The 18,990-nt window shown below is 55.2% G+C and overlaps 3 protein-coding genes across 3 annotated transcripts in view; all 3 read left to right on the top strand.

Moving 5' to 3' along the window:
• ADD2 (adducin 2) overlaps nt 1–15,541 on the top strand; it is a 25,010-nt gene extending 9,469 nt beyond the window's left edge. Inside the window, 10 exon segments of the mRNA XM_048928165.1 lie at nt 8,585–8,728; nt 8,810–8,908; nt 9,641–9,817; nt 9,915–9,944; nt 9,946–10,164; nt 11,991–12,110; nt 12,209–12,298; nt 12,375–12,531; nt 12,603–12,701; nt 13,381–15,541. Coding sequence (XP_048784122.1) covers nt 8,585–8,728; nt 8,810–8,908; nt 9,641–9,817; nt 9,915–9,944; nt 9,946–10,164; nt 11,991–12,110; nt 12,209–12,298; nt 12,375–12,531; nt 12,603–12,701; nt 13,381–13,679 — 1,434 coding nt within the window. The 3' untranslated portion in view covers nt 13,680–15,541.
• On the top strand, nt 10,396–11,983 carry LOC125685242 (uncharacterized). Its single transcript, XM_048928166.1, has 2 exons — nt 10,396–10,787; nt 10,892–11,983. Exons 1-2 carry the CDS (start codon nt 10,414–10,416, stop codon nt 11,592–11,594), a joined length of 1,077 nt encoding a protein of 358 aa, XP_048784123.1. The 5' UTR covers nt 10,396–10,413; the 3' UTR covers nt 11,595–11,983.
• Nucleotides 15,542–15,823: 282 nt separating the features above from the next.
• On the top strand, nt 15,824–17,760 carry SNRNP27 (small nuclear ribonucleoprotein U4/U6.U5 subunit 27). The gene is given in 7 exon segments (XM_048928067.1): nt 15,824–15,873; nt 16,185–16,285; nt 16,287–16,306; nt 16,412–16,524; nt 16,681–16,760; nt 17,214–17,278; nt 17,433–17,760. Coding segments are annotated over 7 exon segments (471 nt in total). The 5' UTR covers nt 15,824–15,836; the 3' UTR covers nt 17,488–17,760.
• Nucleotides 17,761–18,990: the final 1,230 nt, after the last annotated feature.

Raw genomic sequence — 18,990 nt, 5'->3', positions numbered from 1 at the left:
GCCCCATCCCGGCCCCAAATGCTCCTCCTTTCCCATACCAAATACATCCCATTCTTCTGACCCCAAATGTTCTTCCTGCCCCATCCATCCACGCCGCTTCTGTCCCCAAATGTTCCTCCTGCTCCATCCCCCTCTCATCCCATTCCTTCTTGGCCCCACGTTCCTCCTTTCCCATCCCATCTCTCCTGGCCCCAAATCTCCTTCCTGCCGTGTCCTGGATCCATCATCCTTCCTGACCCCAAATGTTCTGTCCCCAAATGTTCCTCCTGCCCCACCCCAGCTCCATCCCACACCTCCTAAACCCCAAATGTCCCCCCTTCTCCTCTTTTTGAACCCAAATATTCCTTTGACTTCACCCCATCTTTCCTGTCCCATCCCTGTCCCTTCTGTCCCCAAAAATCCCTCCTGCCCCAAAAGAAAATGCCGCTCTGCCTTGGTGCAGAGCCCCACTCACCTGCGGGTGTCACCAAGCCGTCGATGTCACCGTGATGCCACCACCATCCCCATGCCACCAAGTTGGTGATGTCACCATGCTGTCACCGTCACCATGCCACCGAGATGTGATGTGATGTCCTCACGATGCCATCACCTTCATGGTGGCATTTCCACCAAGCTGCTGGTGCCACCGTCCCCACGGCACCCAATTGGTGGCGTCACCATGATGTCACCACCATCCCCATGACACCAAGTTGGTGACGTTGCCATGATGTCACCATCTTCATGATGGCGCTTCATCAAGCTGCTGGTGCCACCGTCCCTGTGGCGCCATGTTGGTGACGTCACCATGATGTCACCACCATCCCCATGGCGCCATGTTGGTGACGTCACCATGGTGGCACTTCCCCCAAGCTGGTGGTGCCACCGTTACTACGTGGTCCCCATCGCCACGCCACCAAACTGGGGTGTCACCACGATGCCATCATCTTCATGGTGGCACTTCCACCAAGCTGCTGGTGCCACCGTCCCCATGGCACCCAATTGGTGGCGTCGCCATGATGTCACCATCTTCATGATGGCGCTTCATCAAGCTGCTGGTGCCACCGTCTCCATGACACTGAGTTGGTGATGCCACCATGATGTCACCACCATCCCCATGGCACCGAGTTGGTGATGCCACCATGATGTCACCTCTATCCCCATGACACCAAGTTGATGATGCCACCATGATGTCACCACCATCCCCATCGGCCATCTTGGTGATGCCACCATGATGTCACCACCACCTCAATGCCATCATCCCCCCACCACCACGGCTACCCCCGCTTTCCCCAACCCCCGGCAACGCTGCCACCCATGCGGAGATGCCACCACCGCGGTGCCACCAAAACGTCCCCATTCCGGACACCTTTGGGCTCGGTGACGCCGCGCTCTGCAGTCTTTCAGGGAGGAGCTGGAGAGCCTCATCCAGGAGCAGATGAAGAAGGGCAACAACTCGTCCCACGTGTGGGCGCTGCGGCAGATCGCAGACTTCGTGGCCACCACGTCCCCTGCCACCCTGCCCACCTCCCCCATGGGTACGGCTGGGGGGGGGGGGACTTTTGGGGACAAAAAGGGAAGGATTTGGGGACGCTTCTGGTTCGGAGAACATCGCCAAGCGCTCAGCGTGCTGTTCCCAATGGGAAAGCTGGGAGAGGGCCGGGGGATGGAGCGCGGTGTCCCCATGCTGTGTCCCCCCGCTGTCCCCATCTTGTCCAAATGTTGGTCCCCTGCTGTCCCCACACCTCCCCCATGCAATCTCTCCACTGTCCCTGTGTTTCGCCCCCCACGTTGTGTCCCCCTGCTGTCCCCCGCATCGTCTCCATGTTGTCCCCACATTGCATCCCCATGTTGTCCCTGTGTTGTCCCAATATTGTGTCCCAACGCTGTCCCCATGTTGTGTCCTCCTTCTGTCCCCATGTTGTCCATACATTGTCCCCCTGCTGTTTCCATGCTGTCTGGATGTTGCTCCCCCCATTGTCCCCACGTTGTTCTCATGTCATGTCCCCCAAATTGTCCCCATGTTGTCCCAGTGTTGCAGCCCCTCACCGTCCCAACGCTGTCCCCACTTTGTGTTCCCCCCATCCCTATGTGTGTCCCTGCTTTGTCCCCCCATTGTCCCTCTGCTGTCCCCACATTGTCCTGATGCTGTCTCCATCTTGTGTCCCTGCTGTCCCCACGTCATCCCTATGCTGTGTCCCTATGTTGTGTCCCCTCCTGTCCCCACATCATCCTCACGTTGTGTTCCCACATTGTCCCCATGTTGTCCCCACACTATCCCAACGCTGTACCCACGTTGTGCCCCCCCAATATCCCCACATTGTCCCCTCATTGTGCCCCCTGCTGTCCCCATATCACCCCACGCTGTCCCTGTGTCCCAACGCCGTGTCCCCATGTTTCATCCCTGCTGTCCCTATGTCACGTTCCCACATCGTCCCCATGCTGTGTCCCCACATTGTCCCCTCCTGTCCCCCACTATCACCACATTGTCCCCATGTTTTGTTCCCCATGTCCCCACGTTGTTCTCCTGCTGTGCCACGTGTCCCCACGCTGTGTCCCAATGTTGTCCCCACATCATCCCCAAATTCTCTCCCATATTATGTCCCCTGCTGTCCCCACGTTGCCCTCATATTCTGTCTCCCTGCTGTCCCCACATCACCCCACACTGTCCCTGTGTCCCCACACTGTGTCCCAATGCTGTCCCCACATTTTGTCCCCCCCTATGTGTCCCCATGTTGTCCCAATGTTCTGTCCCCCCACTGTCCCCACATTACGTCCCCACATTGTACCCAACTGTGTCCCAATGCTATCTTCCTGTTATGTCCCCATGTTGTGGCCTCCCATTGTCTCCCCACTGTCCCCACATCACCCCCATATTGTCCTTGTCCCCCCATGCTGTCCCCACATCACCCCACACTCTCCCTCTGTCCCCACACTGTGTCCCAATGCTGTCCCCACATTTTGTCCCCCGCAATGCGTCCCCATAGTGTCACCACAGTGTCCCCTCACTGTCCCCACATCATCCCCACGTTGTGTCCCCACATTGTGTCCCCACGTTGTGTCCCCCTGATGTCCCCACATCACCCCACGCTGTCCCTCTGTCCCATGTTGTGTCCCCCCATGTTGTGTCCCCCTGATGTCTCCACATCACCCCACACTCTCCCTGTGTCCCCACACTGTGTCCCCACATTTTGTCCCCCCCATATGTCCCAATGTTGTGTCCTCATAGTGTCTCCTCACTGTCCCCACATCACCCCACACTGTCCCCCCACGTTGTGTCCCCCCACGTTGTGTCCCCCCGCTGTCCCCCCGCTGTCCCCACATCCCCCCCACGCTCTCCCTGTGTCCCCGCAGGTCTGACAGCGGTGACTCCCATCAACGACCTCCACGGTCCGGACGCTCCAGCCCTGGCCAAGGGGGAGCGCTTGATGCGCTGCAAAGCGAGCAGCGTGCACCGCCTGCTGGATCTGTACGGCTGGGCGCAGCTGGGCCACGCGGCCGTCACCGTGAGCACCGCGCCGAGTTTCGCCCCTCGCTCTTTTTCTCCGCTTTCCAACGCGTCCGTTTGTCCTCCCGACGGCCGGGCGACGTTCGGGGCGTTTTATTAAAGCCGTTTCGGGTTTTTCCTTTCGCGTTGCTTCACGGGGGGGAGGGGAAGCGTGGAGTTGGGTTTTGTGTCACGTGTTTGATGGTTATGGATTGCGCTTGTTTTATCGACCTCGGGTTTTTGTTTCTCTTACTTTGCTCCATTTATTCCCCTTAGTTTGCTCCATTTATTTCACCCTTTTCACTTTATTTATTTCTCTTATTTTGCTCTATTTATTTCACTTATTTCACTTTATTTCTCTTATTTTGCTCTATTTATTTCTCTTATTTTGCTCTATTATTTCTCTTATTTTGCTCCATTTATTTCACTTTTTTCACTTTATTTCTCTTATTTTGCTCTATTATTTCTCTTATTTTGCTCCATTTATTTCTCTTATCTCGCTCTACTTACTTCACCCTTCTCACTTTATTTATTTCTCTTAGTTTGCCATTTCTGTTTCACCCACTTTTAATTCATTTCACCCATTTTTCTTGGTATCCTGCTTTATTTCACCCACTTGGCTGCATTTATTTCACTTCCTTTGATTTATTTCACCTTTAATTTCATTTCTACATCCCTTCCTTCCATTTATTCCCTTCCCCACTCAGTTCCGTGTTTCCCTTTCATTCTGACTTCATTCACAGCTTCCCATCAGACTTTATTTCCCTTTATTCCCTTCATGCATTTTACTTTCATTCACTTCTTACATTTTTTCTTTATCCATTCCATTAATTTTTATCCATCCTATTAATTTTCATTTATTCATTCTGCACTTTCACATTACTGACTATTTTTTGTTTCCTATTTACTGCATTCATCAATTACTTCATTTACTTCTTATTTATTATTTCATTTATCACCATTCATTGCTGTGTATCACGTGATTGATTTTCATTTACTGTTTAATTAGCTATTTATAATTCAATTCATTATTTATTTCATTTATTTTCACAATTTATTGCTTGACTTTTAATCCTTTTAATTTGTTTTATCCATTTACTTCTCTTTGTTTCATTTGATTTTTCTCCTTTATCGTTTATTAACTTTTTAATTTTCCTTTTACTCATTTTTACTGCTTTATTTCATTTATTTTACATTTGTTCCCTTTATTTCTGTCGGCTCTTCCTCTTCCTCTTCCTCTTCCTCTTCCTCTTCCTCTTCCTCTTCCTCTTCCTCTTCCTCTTCCTCTTCCTTTTTTTCATCCCTATTGATGTCTTCCATCTTCTTTTTCATTACTTTGTTTTCAGTCTTTTCATATTTTCTATTTGGTTTCTACTGTTATTATTTCATTTCTATGTTTTATTCCCCTTTCCCTCCCTTCTCCCCTTTTCCCCCTTTATCCTCCCCCGTTTTTCCCCTCCTCCCTCCCTTCTTTTCCCCTCCCCTTCCCCCTCTTCCCCCTCTCATCTCCCCCCTTTCTTTTCCCCCCCTCATCCCCCCTCCCCTCCCCCCTTTCTTTTCCCCCTCCCCCCCTTTTTCCCCCTCTATCTCCCCCCTTTCTTCCCCCCATCTCCCCTCCCCCCTTTTCCCCCTCCCTTCCCCCCTCTTCCCTCCCTCATCTCCCCCGTTTCTTTCCCCCCCTCATCTCCCCTCCCCCCTTTCTTTTCCCCTTCTCCCCTTCCCCCCCCTTTTCCCCCCTCCCCCGTTTCCCCCTCCCCTCCCTCCTCTTCCCCCTCTCATCTCCCCCCTTTCTTTTCCCCCTCCCCCCCTTTTTCCCCCTCCCCCCCCTTTTTCCTCTCCCATCTCCCCCCCTTTCTTTCCCCCCTCCCCATCTCCCCTCCCCCCTTTTTCCCCCTCCCCTCCCCCTTTTCACTTCCATTCACCTTCCATCCTCTCCCCCCCCACAGCTGAGGGTCAGTAAAGAACAGGAGCACTTCCTGGTGGCCCCCCAAGGTTTGGCGTGCAGCGAGGTGACCGCAGCCAGCCTGGTGAGCGCCCCCCTACCCCCCCCCACGACCCCCCCCCCAATATCCCCGATCCCCCAGGCTCTGAGAGCCCCTCCTCTCCCCTCAGATCAAGGTGAACGTGCTGGGCGATGTGGTGGAGCAGGGCAGCACCGACTTTGCCCCCGATGCTCGTGCCTTCAGCCTCCATGCCGCCATCTACGCCGCCCGCCCTGACGCCCGCTGCATCGTGCGCCTGCACACCCCGGCAACGGCGGCGGTGAGAGGGAGGGAGGGCTGTTGTGTCGGGCCGTATCGCGATAAACTGTGTTGTGTTGGGCTGTATTGTGATATATTGTGTTGTGTCGGGCCGTATCGCGATATACTGTGTTGTGTTGGGCCATATTGTGATATATTGTGTTGTGTTGGGCCGTATTGTGATATATTGTGTTGTGTTGGGCTGTATTGCGATATACTGTGTTGTGTCGGGCCGTGTTGTGATATAATGTGTTGTGTTGGGCCATGCTGTGATATAATGTGTTTTGTTGGGCTGTGTTGTGATGTAATGTGTTGTGTTGGGCCGTGTTGTGTTGTGTCGGGCCATACTGTGATATAATGTGTTGTGTTGGGCCATATTGTGATATATTGTGTTGTGTCGGGCCGTATTGCTATATATTGTGCTGTGTTGGGCCATGCTGTGATAAAATGTGTTGTGTTGGGCCATGTTGTGATATAATGTGTTGTGTTGGGCCATGTTGTGTTGTGTCAGGCCGTATTGCAATATATTGTGCTGTGTCAGGCCGTATTGCAATATATTGTGCTGTGTTGGGCCATGCTGTGATATAATGTGTTGTGTTGGGCCATGTTGCGATATAATGTGTTGTGTTAGGCCATGTTGTGTTGTGTCAGGCCATACTGTGATATAATGTGTTGTGTCAGGCCATATTGTTATATATTGGGCTACGTTGTGTTGTGTCAGACCATATTGTGATATAATGTGTTGTGTTGGGCCATGCTGTGATATAATGTGTTGCGTTGGGCTACGTTGGGCCATATTGGGCCTTATTGTGCCATATTGTGTTGTGTTGAGTCCTGTTGTGCCCTACTGGGCCATACTGTGTTGTGTCGGGCCGTATTGGGCCATATGGCGTTGTGCTGGGCCATGTTGTGATAAAATGTGTTGTATTGGGCCCTATTGGGCCATATGGTGTTGTGTTGGGCCGTATTGTGATATAATGTGTTGTATTGGGCTACATTGGCTTGTGTTGGTCCCTATTGGGTTGTATAGGGTTATGTTGGGCCATATTGTGTTGTGTAGGGCCGTGTTGGGCCCTATTGGGACGTATTGTGCTGTGTTGGGTCCTATTGTGCACTATTGTGCCATATTGTGTTGGGCCATATTGTTATATAACGCCTTATATTGGGCCTTATTGTGTCCTATTGGGCCACACTGTGACATATTGTGTTGTGTTGGGCCATATTGTGATATATTGTAATATGTTGTGCCATATTGGGCCTTATTGTGCCAGATTGTGTTGTGTTGGGCCATATTGTGTTATGTAGGGCCATCTTGGGCCATATTATGCCATATTGTGATATAATTTGTTTTACTGTGCCCTACTGGGCCATATTGTGTTGTGTAGGGCCGTATTGGGCCATATTGTGTTGTATTGTGTTATATTTTATTATATTGGGCTATATTGTGCCCTACTGTGCCTTACTGTGCCCTATTGGACCTTATTGTGCACTGTTGTGCCATACTGTGTTGTGTTGGGCCATATTGTTATATAGTGCGTTATATTGGGCTGTATTGTGTCCTATTGGGCCACACTGGGCCATATGGTGTTGTGTTGGGCCACATGGTGTTGTGTTGGGCCATATTGTGATATATCCTAATGTATTGTGTTATATTGGGCTATATTGTGCCAATTGGGCCTTATTGTGCCCTGTTGTGCCATATTGCGTTGTGTTGGACCATATTGTTATATAATGTGTTTTACTGTGCCCCATTGGGCCATATTGTGTTGTGTAGGGCCATATTGTGCCATATTGTGCCATATTGTTTTGTATTGTGCCATATTGTGATATATTGTAGTATATTGTGTCGTATTGTGTTATATTGGGCTATATTGTGCCATATCGGGCCATATTGTGTTGTGTTGGGCCCTACTGTGCCCTACTGGGCCTTATTGTGCACTATTGTGCCATATTGTGTTGTGTAGGGCCATATTGGACCATATTGTGCCATATTGGACCATATTTTGCCCCATTGTGCCCTATTGGGCCATGTTGTGTTGTGTAGGGCCATATTGGCCCATATTGGCTCATATTGTGTTGCGTTGGGCCACATTTTGCCCTATTGTGCCACGTTGTGTTGTATTGGGCCATATTGTGCCATTTTGTGCCATCTTGTACCACCTTGTGTTGTATCGTGCTGTATGGTGCCCTATTGGGCCATATTGTGTTGTGCTGGACCATATTGGGCCATGCTGTTTTTACCTTGTGCCAAACTCTGCCATATTGCTCTGTGACACCTCGTGCTGTGTTGTGTTGTGCCCTATTGTGCCATATTGCGCCCTGTTTCTCTGTGCTACCTTGTGTTGTGCCGTGCCATATTGTGCCCTAATGCTCTGTGCCATGCCATGCTACTCCATGCCACAGGGTGCCATGTTGTGCTGTGTCACGCTGTGCTACTTTGTGTTGTTCTGTGCCAAACCGTGCCATGTTGTGCCATGCTGTATTGTGCAACTTCATGCCACGTTGTTCTGTGCCATATTGTGCCATATGACTTCATACAGTGTGCTGCTGTGCCACGTTGTGCTGCTGTGCCGTGTTGCCCCATTCCATTCTGTGCCACTTTGTGCCACGTTGCTCTGTGCCATACTGTGTTGTTCCACAACACAAGGCTGTGCCAACGCTGTGCCGTCTCGTGTCAGTTTGTGCCACAGTCTTGTGCCCCTCCGCACCGTGCCAAGCTGTGCCGTGTCCTGCTGTGCCAGCCGGTGCTGTTCTGCGCCACATTCTGCCTTGCTGTGTTGCCTTGTGCCACACTGCGCCATGTCGCGCCGTGCCACGCTGTCATGTTGCGCTGTGCCGTGTTGTGCCGTGCCATGTGGTGCCATATCGTGCTGTGCCACAGGTGTCAGCCATGCGCTGCGGCGTGCTGCCCATCTCCCGTGCTGCGCTGCTGCTGGGGGACATCGCCTACTTTGACTTCCGTGGTGAGGTGGAGGACGAAGCCGACCGGGTTGAGCTGCAGAAGTGCCTCGGCCCCACCTGCAAGGTGGGTCTGGGGGGGTCACGGTGCTGGTAACAGCCCCCCCCCAGCCCCACACACTGTGCTGATGCTCCTTTGCCACCGCAGATCCTGGTGCTGCGCAACCACGGGGTGCTGGCGCTGGGCGACACGGCCGAGGAGGCTTTCTACAGCATCTTCCACCTGCAGGCAGCCTGCGAGGTGCAGGTGAGAGCTGCCCCCAAAATGGGGGCCTGCGGTGCCCTGGGATGGTGCACTGAGCTGTGTGTTGGCTCAGCCATCAATGCAATGCTCCCAGCACCATGCACTGAGCTGTGCGTGGTCTCAGCCATCAATGCAACGCTCCCAGCACCTTACACTGAGCTGTGCATGGTCTCAGCCATCAATGCAACGCTCCCAGCACCTTGCACTGAGCTGTGCATGGTCTCAGCCATCAATGCAATGCTCCCAGCACCTTACACTGAGCTGTGCATGGTCTCAGCCATCAATGCAACGCTCTCAGCACCTTGCACTGAGCTGTGCATGGTCTCAGCCATCAATGCAATGCTCCCAGCACCTTGCACTGAGCTGTGCATGGTCTCAGCCATCAATGCAACGCTCCCAGCACCTTGCACTGAGCTGTGCATGGTCTCAGCCATCAATGCAATGCTCCCAGCACCTTGCATGCTCTCATCCATCGATGCAATGCCCCCTGCACCGTGCACAGCTCTGTGCACGATCTCAGCCACTACTGCAATGCCCTCGGCACCACGCATGGTCCCAGCCACCAATGAAATACCCCCTCCACCGTACATGCACAAAGCTGTGCCTGCTCTCAGCACCAGAGCAATGCTCCCAGCACCACGCACTGAGCTCTGCGTGCTCTCAGCCATCGATGCAATGCCCCCTGCACCGTGCACAGCGCTGTGCAAAGTCTCAGCCACCGATGCAACGCTGCAGGTGTCGGCGCTGGCGAGTGCAGGCGGTGCAGAGAACCTCATTGTGCTGGAGCGTGCCAAGCACCGTCCCCACGAGGTTGGCTCCGTGCGCTGGGCTGGCAGCACCTTCGGCCCCATGCAGAAGAGCCGGTTGGGCGAGCACGAATTTGAAGCCCTGATGAGGATGCTGGACAACCTGGTGAGCACCCGCGAGCGAGCGCGCGGCGTCCCTCCATCCCTTTTCAAACCACCCTGAGAAAAGAACTCACAGGACCTGATGCCACTTCGCTCTGCAGGGCTACCGCACCGGTTACACCTACCGCTACCCCCTTCGTGCAAGAGAAAAGCAAACCCAAAAGCGATGTGCTCATCCCTGCCACGGTGACGGCCTTCGTCTTCGAGGAGGAGGCGATGCCCACGCCTGCGCTGCGGCAGCACGCACAGAAGCAGCAGAAGGAGAAGACGCGGTGGCTCAACACACCCAACACGTACCTGCGGGTCAGCGTGGCCGAGGAGCAGCAGGGAGGCCAGAAGACCAAGACGACCGTATGGGGCTGTGGGGTTCTTTGGGGTTTTGGCTCCGGCTGATCGCTCCTGGGGGGGCTTGTCGATAAAAGGGAGGTAGGGGATGCTTGGAGCGCTGGGTCCACCAAAAATGGGTGAGCAGAGAGAGCACACAGGGGTTCTCCAGTAGTGAGAAATGCTTGGTGTGTCCACTACAGGCACACTAAGCATGTCTGCCTTTATTTGTGCCATGTCAGCCTTTATTTGCCCCATGTCTGCCTTCATTTGCCCATGTCTGCCTTTATTTGCCCATGTCTGCCTTTATTTGCCCCGTGTCTGCCTTTATTTGCCCCATGTCTGCCTTTATTTGCCCCATGTCTGCCTTCATTTGCCCATGTCTGCCTTTATTTGCCCCTTGTCTGCCTTTATTTGCCCCGTGTCTGCCTTTATTTGCCCCGTGTCTGCCTTTATTTGCCCCTGTCTGCCTTTATTTGCCCCCTGTCTGCCTTTATTTGCCCCGTGTCTGCCTTTATTTGCCCCGTGTCTGCCTTTATTTGCCCCTGTCTGCCTTTATTTGCCCCATGTCTGCCTTTATTTGCCCCCTGTCTGCCTTTATTTGCCCCATGTCTGCCTTTATTTGCCCCTGTCTGCCTTTATTTGCCCCACGTCTGCCTTTATTTGCCCCGTGTCTGCCTTTATTTGCCCCTTGTCTGCCTTTATTTGCCCCATGTCTGCCTTTATTTGCCCGTCTGCCTTTATTTGCCCCACGTCTGCCTTTATTTGCCCCATCTGCCTTTATTTGCCCCTTGTCTGCCTTTATTTGCCCCTTGTCTGCCTTTATTTGCCCCCTGTCTGCCTTTATTTGCCCCCTGTCTGCCTTTATTTGCCCCTTGTCTGCCTTTATTTGCCCCTTGTCTGCCTTTATTTGCCCCATGTCTGCCTTTATTTGCCCCATCTGCCTTTATTTGCCCCCTGTCTGCCTTTATTTGCCCCCTGTCTGCCTTTATTTGCCCCTGTCTGCCTTTATTTGCCCCTGTCTGCCTTTATTTGCCCCTGTCTGCCTTTATTTGCCCCGTGTCTGCCTTTATTTGCCCCATGTCTGCCTTTATTTGCCTCGTGTCTGCCTTTATTTGCCCCACGTCTGCCTTTATTTGCCCTGTGTCTGCCTTTATTTGCCCCAGACCACCTTCTATTCTAAAAGCCCACCGCCAGCACCCACTGCTTTGTTGGGGTTTCCTTTCCCTGCACCACATTTGGCCCAGTCTCTTCTCTCTGCAAGATGCATTTATCCATCAGCTTTAATCTCCTGGTGGAGTGCATTTATTGGGCTTTCCTCTTGCCACGCCATGCATTGGTCAGGGTTTGCTCTTCCCATGCCATATATTTATTGGGGTTTGCTCTCATCTGTCAAGCTCTCTCTCTCCATGCCATGCACTGATTGGGGTTTGCTCTCCATGACACACAGCTATTGAGGTTTCCTCCCTTATTGCCATGTACTTATTGGAGTCACTGCTCAAAACCGTTCTTTTATCAGGGCTTGCTCTCAATGCCATGCATTTATTAGGGTTTCCTCTCTCAATGCCATGTGTTTATTGGGGTTGCCACTCAAAGCCACGCATTTATTAAGGTTTCCTCTTGACGACATGCATTTATTGGGCTTGCTTCCTCCATGCCATGTATTGTGTTTCCCTCTTTCAGTGCTGTGCATTTATCTGGGTTTCCTTTCTCAATACCATCCGTGCATTCATTGGGGCTTGCTCTTGATTACGTGCAATTACTGGGGTTTCCTCTCGCCATGCCATGAATCCACCTGGCTTTGCTCTCCATGCCCTGCATCTCTGGGTGTTTCCCCCTTCCTCTCTGCGCAGTGGCTGAAGGCTGACGAGGTGGAGAAGGGCAGCAGTGGCACTGCCATCCGCATCGAGAACCCCAACCAGTTTGTGCCCCTCTACACCGACCCTCAGGAGGTGCTGGAGATGAGGAACAAGGTGCGTTGCCATCCGGCTGACCCTGGATGCGGGGTCCCAAGGGTCCCGAGGACAACGGGTCCACGTTTTCCCATCCTCTCTCTGCATCTCTCTTGTAGATCCGTGAGCAGAACCGCCAGGACGTCAAGTCTGCAGGGCCGCAGTCCCAGCTGCTGGCCAGTGTGATCGCCGAGACGAGCCGCAGCCCCGTACGTCCCCCGTGTCCCCAAGTCCCCATTCCTCCTCGTGCCAGGGGGTGACGCTGCTATTTGGGGGGGGGTTCAGTCCACAGAAAGCCATTTGGGGGATGCCGAGACCAAAAACCCATCCCAAGAGGAGGTCCCAGCTGAGCCGGAGCCCCCGAACCCCTTCAGCCAGCTCACGGACCAGGAGCTGGAGGACTACAAGCGGGAGGTGGAAAGGAAGAAGCTGGGGCTGCACGGTACGAGCTGGGGGGACCGTGTGCATCCCAGAGCCCCATTATGGGGTCTGTAGCCATCTGTCTGTCTGCAGGAGACAAGGAGGAAGAGGAGACCCAGGCATTGCCCCCAAAATCACCACCGGGGTCCCCAAAATCCCCCAACAAAAGCGCAGCCCCAGAGGGTCCGGAGGGTGAGTGGGGTGTGGGCGGAGGGGGCTGAAGAGCAAAACCCCTGTGGAAAACATGGGTAAACATCAGCAGTGCCTTCGTGCTGCCCCACAGCAGTGGGGATGCACGGTAGCCCCATACCTGCCGCCTCCCTTTAAGGTCCACGCAGGATTTTGGCACTCACCAGGGGGGCTCCCGGCGCCGTTGCCCACACATCGCGTGCACCTGTCGTATGCAACCTGCATGGGCCGGGGCACAGGGGGGGTGATGGTGGGGGCTGCTGGCTGTCTCATCGTGTCTCATGGTGTCCGTCTGTCTGTCTGTCTCCACAACGTCTTCCTTTCTCTTTCCTCCATGTGTCGCTTTCACCCCAGGAGTTCCCCCTGACTCTGAATGCTTATCACTGTAGTAAGTACGGAGGGGCCGGGCTCCAGCAGCCCGCTCAGCGCCTGCAGCAGGACGTGCCTTGGGTTGCCTTGCTGGTGTTGCCCGCTTTGTTCCATTGCTGAGGCCGGGATGTGGGGCTCTGCCCCATGTTCCATCCTGTGGGGAGGGGAAAGGCTCAGGGAAGCGGTGTGTCGCATCCCGGCGCGCTGTGCTGCGCTTACAGGGTTGGATCCTGCTCCTGCCCGGGGTGACACGGGGAGGGCGATGCCGGCTGGCGGCCCTGCGGCGCTCACCTCTCCCTCTCCCTTTGTCAAGGTGACAAGAAGGTGGAGGATGGCCAAGCTCCGGCCGATTCCTCCGCCGAGAAGGAGCCGCCTGCGGTGGTCAATGGGAAGGATGAGGAGCAGAGCACGGAGGAGAGCAAAGGGGGGGACCAGACGAGTACCCCGGCCAACCCAGAGCAGGATGCCCCCAAGGAGAAGAGCGAGACGGTGACCAGCACCCCCGTCTCCCCCGAAGGCTCACCCTCCAAATCACCCTCCAAGAAGAAGAAGAAATTCCGGACCCCGTCCTTCCTGAAAAAGGGCAAAAAGAAGGAAAAGATCGAATCTTGAGCCTCTCCCCCCTCCCCCCGTGGCTTTGGCCGAGTGTCTTTCCAGACGGATGCGTCTGCGCCGTGCGTCTGGCCGTGGCGCAGCCAAAAACCCTGGAGGTGAACAATCCGGGAGCCCCCGGCACGAGGCACCAAGTCCCCCCCGTCACCCGCTTCGGAGGTGGCCGCTGAGCTTACCGAGAGATTTTGGCCCCTGTCTGCTGCTTGGGGAAATACCCACCGCCACGTCCCCGCTCCCACCAGCGCTCCCCCGTCTCTCCCAGGCACCCACGTGGCCTCTGAGGTTTGTTTATCCCACCCGCTGCTTGCAGAGCCCTCGTGCAACGCGGAGGCACAGCCCGGATGCGCATGGTTTTGAGAAAGGTGTGCTGTCGTCGCTGGTTTTGGGCCTTTGACCCAAAACGTTTTGTTTCATGCTCTGCTGGAACGGCGCTGGCTTCGCCCCTGGCATCTCTTTGCCAGGGTGATGGGATGGAGCCCAACACCGGAGGATTGCTCTCCCCGAAGGAGAGCACCTGGGACACTTTCCTTCTCGGATCGCAATCTTACCCCAAGGCTGTGAGCCACCTCGGTCCCCTTCTCCTGGTGCCACACTCACACGTTTGCTGCTTGGTGGAGAGCAGCAGGGTTTCTGCACCGCACCTGAGAACACAGAAGACGAGGAGCCTCGGGGCAGAGTCACGTAAAACTGAGCAAACTTCACTCACTAAGTGCTACTTTGGGATGAACACACGCTGCCAATTCACTTCAGTAGGAGGCACTGCCCTGGTCCCCCCACACTGCGTCGATGAGTGCCTGTACACGTAAAGAGCACGAGAGCCCCGAGGCCGAACCGCTGCTCAGCCCAGCTCTGGACTCCTGAGCACACGCACAGATCCTCCCCATCCTTCCCCCAGCCTCACCTCCCCATGCCCAGCCATGCAACCCAAAGGGAAGAAGAAAAAGCAGCTCTGAAGCCTGGAAAAGTCTGGTGGCTTTTTTTGGGGTGTGGGAGTCATTTAAGGTCGAATGCAGGGCTGCTGCAGGCAGGAGACGGAGAGGAGGAAATGCGTAAGATAGGGTTGGTTTTCTTTACGGGGCTGCAGTTTGGGGTGGGCCAAGCGACTTCTAAAGGGGAGAGTAAAAATAAATTGCAAAGCCACAACCCCAGCAGGAATGTCCTCCCCCAGCACTGAGGTTTTGCAGCCTGAGAGTCTTTGCTGTGCCCCCGTGTCCTCGCTGGCATTCTGCTAGAGGCTGCAGCGTGGATTAAGTTGGAGGGGACCTTGCAGGCTGCCCGGTTGCACACCTTGCCCTCAGCCTGTCCATCTCCAGGATGGGGCACTTCCAGCTCTGGGCAGCATTGCCTCACTGCCTTCTGAGTAAAGAATCTCCTGCTGCCTAAATCTAATCTCAATCTCCCATCTTCTAGCTCGAAGCCATTCCCCCTTGCCCTGCTGCCATCAGAAAGTCCTGCTGATGAGCAGCCTTTAAGTGCTGGAGAGCTACAGTGAGGTTTCCCTTTGGCTGCCCTCAGCCTTTTTTTGCAGGGTTCACCCACTGCTCTCCTCTCGTTTTCCCTTGCTGCTTTTTCTCCTCTCCTGGGCCCCACCGTGGCCCCCAGCACCCCTGAGCCCCAACCACTCCACGGTGGGTTTTTGGCTCCCATTTCCAGGGCTGTGGCTGGAATGGAGTCATCCCAGCCAAAGTGCCGGTCTGGGAGCGGAGGATGAGGCAAAGAAAAGGCTTTGGGGCACCATCACAGCACTGAAGGATGCCTGAAGGCCCCGTGGCGGTTGGTGGCCGTGGGGTTGGGCTGCAGGTCGGTGCTGGGAGCGCTGTGTAACGCCTGCCTGTACATAAATAAACCCCGCGTTCGGCCTCCGTGCGCTCAGAGTCCATGGAAGGATGCGGTGGGGTGGGGTTGGGGGTATGGCTCCGTGTGATGGTGCTGGCGGACCCCAGCCTCGCAGCGGGCCCAGCCCCGAGCCCTTCTCGCTTCTGGAGGCCGAGAGGGGCTGCCCGAGGCGGGGCACTGCGCGGTTTCCCCCCTCCCGGAACGTTTTGGTGGCGGAACCAAAGCGCTGCGGCCCTGTTTCTGGACGGAACGTGGAGAGACGGAGCGGAGCGCCGGAAGTGGGGGGGGCTGCGGACGGAAGTGGGGTGAAGGGGCGGTGCCATGGGACGCAGCCGGTCCCGCTCGCCGCCGCGGCGCGGTGAGGAAACGGGAGGGAGCGGAGCGGGACGGGGGAGCGGGACGGGGGTCCGGATCCGGGGTTGGGGGCCTGAGGGCGGCCAGGAACAGGGGAAGGGGATCCCGGGAGGGCTGCGGGACAGCGGGGCCCGGGGATGTGTCCGAGGCCTTCCCGGAGGGACGAAAATGAGGGGACAGCGGGGCCCTGCTCCCTACTTTTCCTTTTCATTCCTCTCTCCTCTCCCCCCTCCTCCCCATCCCCGCTTCCCCCTCGCCCCTTTCCCTCTCCGCCGCTCACCGCACTCTGCTCCTCTCCCGCCCCACTTCCCGCAGACCGCCGACGCTCGCGATCTGCTTCGCGGGATCGGGAGAGGAGGCGAAGGGAACGGACGCGATCCCGGGACAGGGACAGGAGGAGGACCCGCTCCCGCTCCCCCGCACCGGCGGCGATCCAGGTGAGGCTCTCGGTGCCGGCAGGACCTCCCGCCGCTCCCCTTAGCAGCCGGCCCGCAGTGCTGCGGTTCCCGCGAGGCTGAACCGTGCGTGCCGGCCGTTGCCAGGTCCCCCCGGAGGCACCGCTCCAGCTCCTCCTCCCCTCTGCGGCTGAAGGAGAGACGAGATGAGGAGAAGAAGGAGAGCAAAGACACCAAAGGCAAAGAGCGGCAGATCACGGGTGAGGCTCCGCCCTGGCGCTTTTCTCATGTTAATTCGTGCTGGAGTTCTTGGTGCGACCAGCAGGGAGGGCTCCGTGGGACTTTATTTAAAGTGCTTTTTAAGTGAACGCCGCCGGTTGTGTGAGGTGAACCCTTCTGTTTCGTTGCCTTTTCAGAGGAAGATTTGCAAGGCAAGACGGAAGAGGAAATAGAGATGATGAAGATGATGGGCTTTGCCTCTTTTGACACAACAAAAGTGAGCATGCTGGGGTCGAGGCTGGCTTTCCTTACCCTGCAGGGCTGTGACAGGCAGTGCTTGGGCGCCTCTTTGCCCAAGTGGTCCAGCAGGGTTGGTTATACCCCCAAAACTTATTCCTCTGCTTCCAGTCACCCATTCGGTGTGGGGGTTCTCCTTCACACAGAGGGTGGTGAGGCACTGGAACACAAAGGGGCTGTGGATGCCTCAGCCCTGCAGGCATTCGAGGCCAGGCTGGATGCGGCTCTGGGCTGCTGGTTGGCGACCTGCACACAGCAGGGGGTTGGAACTGGATGAGCATTGCGATCCTTTGCAACCCAGGGCGTCCTGTGATTCATGGCCCAGAGCTGTGGCACTGCTGAGTTCTTTGCTCTGCTTGGTGCTGCTCTGCCATGGATGCAGGCAGCTCTTGGTGCTGCACACAACTCTGGGCCGATTTTTCTCCTCTTTCAGGGCAAGAAAGTGGACGGTGCTGCAAACGCATACGCCATCAACGTGTCCCAGAAGAGGAAATACAGGTTTGTGCTGTGGAGGTTGCACAGAACTCACTTGCTTTCCTGTGATAAAACAACGCTGTTGGGGACGGAAGGCATTTCAGAGGAAACTGAATGGCCAGGCTGCTGTCTGTGGGCACAGCGAGGCGCTGATCCGTTCCTTTTCCTCTCCCCGCAGGCAGTACATGAACAGAAAAGGAGGATTCAACAGACCGTTGGATTTCATTGCTTGATGCTGCAGGGAGTGGGGAGCATCGCTGCCTTCCTCGCGTGCTGCTGGCTCAGAGATGGGAGAGAACTCCATCATTAAAGTGAATTTGGGGTGATTTAGAGCAGGTCTGGGTGCACTCGCTCTGCCCTGCACCAAGGGAGGGCGAGGTGAAGCTCGTTGATCACCCAGCTCCGTTCGTCCCTTGCCAGGATTTCCTGCTGGTTGTATTTTTCCTGTTGCGTTGTTGTTTTTCAGTGGCTCAATGTTGTCTAATTAAAACCTGTATATATTTTTCCATTTTGTTTCTCCCTCCACCCCCCTGTTTGTCTGTGATTACTTCACTCAGGAATAAAGTCAGCGAGAAGAGGCTGCTGGAAGCCACCCAGCAGCTGTTTCCCCAGCTCAGCATTTGGGATTTGAGCCCAACAGCCTCAGTTTTTGCTTCTCCTTTGTGCGTTGTTGGATCACCTCAGCTTTGGGCAGGGATTCCCACTGCGCAGCTCTGCTCCGTGCGCTGCTGGGTGAGGATTTCACGCAGCCCCAGGAGGTGGCAGCACGGCCCTGCGGCCAAAAGCGCTTTCGTTCCCAGCTCTGGCAGCAGATAAACGTTACACCGATGCTTTCAGAACACGACGTGCAGATCCAAGCTTGGAGCTGAGCCTTTTGCAATGACAGTTCTGTGGGGCTTTTTATTTCCTACCTTTTTTGAAGCTTCAGCTTGCCAAAACTGAGCCTCGTCCCCAATTAGGCAGCCCTGTGTCTCTGCTGGGTGACAGTGACACAGCCCTGCTGTCAGTGTGACACTGCCTCACTGGTGCCAGGTCATCCCTGCGGCACGCCTGGTGCCCCACGATAAGGCCCTGCTGCCACACAGGGATTCCCAACCCCCATCACTTCGTTGGCTTTCTCTCCCTTCTAATTAAAACTGGCTGCAGGTCCAAAAATGAGATGAAACCCCCCTCCCTCCCCTCCATTTTTTTTTTGGTCTCACATAGGCTGCTTTTAGGAAGCTCGCAGTGAGCTGGGAGCAGCTCACCCCCAATCCCACCCTATTTTCCCCTATTTTCCCCTATTTCCTATTTTCACCATGCTGGTGTTTTGCTGTTGAAGGTATTTGTTTTCAAGGGTGAGGTTGGGGCGCTGTGCCCCCCTTTTGACCCCCCCCCCCCATACCCACACACCCAGGTTTATCTGGTTTCCATGCTGTGGCCGAGGTGGGTGAGTCACCACAGGGCAGGGTTGGGTTTCGGGGTGTGGGGAGGAAATGATGCTGAGCTGCCCCCTTCCCCCCCCCCCCCAAATTCATCCCAGTGGGGCAAAAGCGCTGCTTGGGGGGTGGTTCCCTGCTGCTGGGGTGCTCTGGGATGAAGGGGCAGCAGCTTTGGGTGCTCGAGGGGCCCCTGCTGGTGATGGGGGGGGGGGGCTACTTATAGGGACTTTCTGCTTCTCAGGGGGGCTCCAGGGGTCTCTGCTTATTGGAGGAGGGGAGGAACGTCCTCCCTTGTGGCCTCGGGCGCTGTTTTTT

This window comes from Lagopus muta, chromosome 27, assembly GCF_023343835.1.
Source record: "Lagopus muta isolate bLagMut1 chromosome 27, bLagMut1 primary, whole genome shotgun sequence".
NCBI classification, from domain to species: Eukaryota; Metazoa; Chordata; class Aves; order Galliformes; family Phasianidae; genus Lagopus; species Lagopus muta.
Note: the sequence above shows the minus strand (reverse complement) of the source record. Positions and strands in the feature narration are given on the sequence as shown.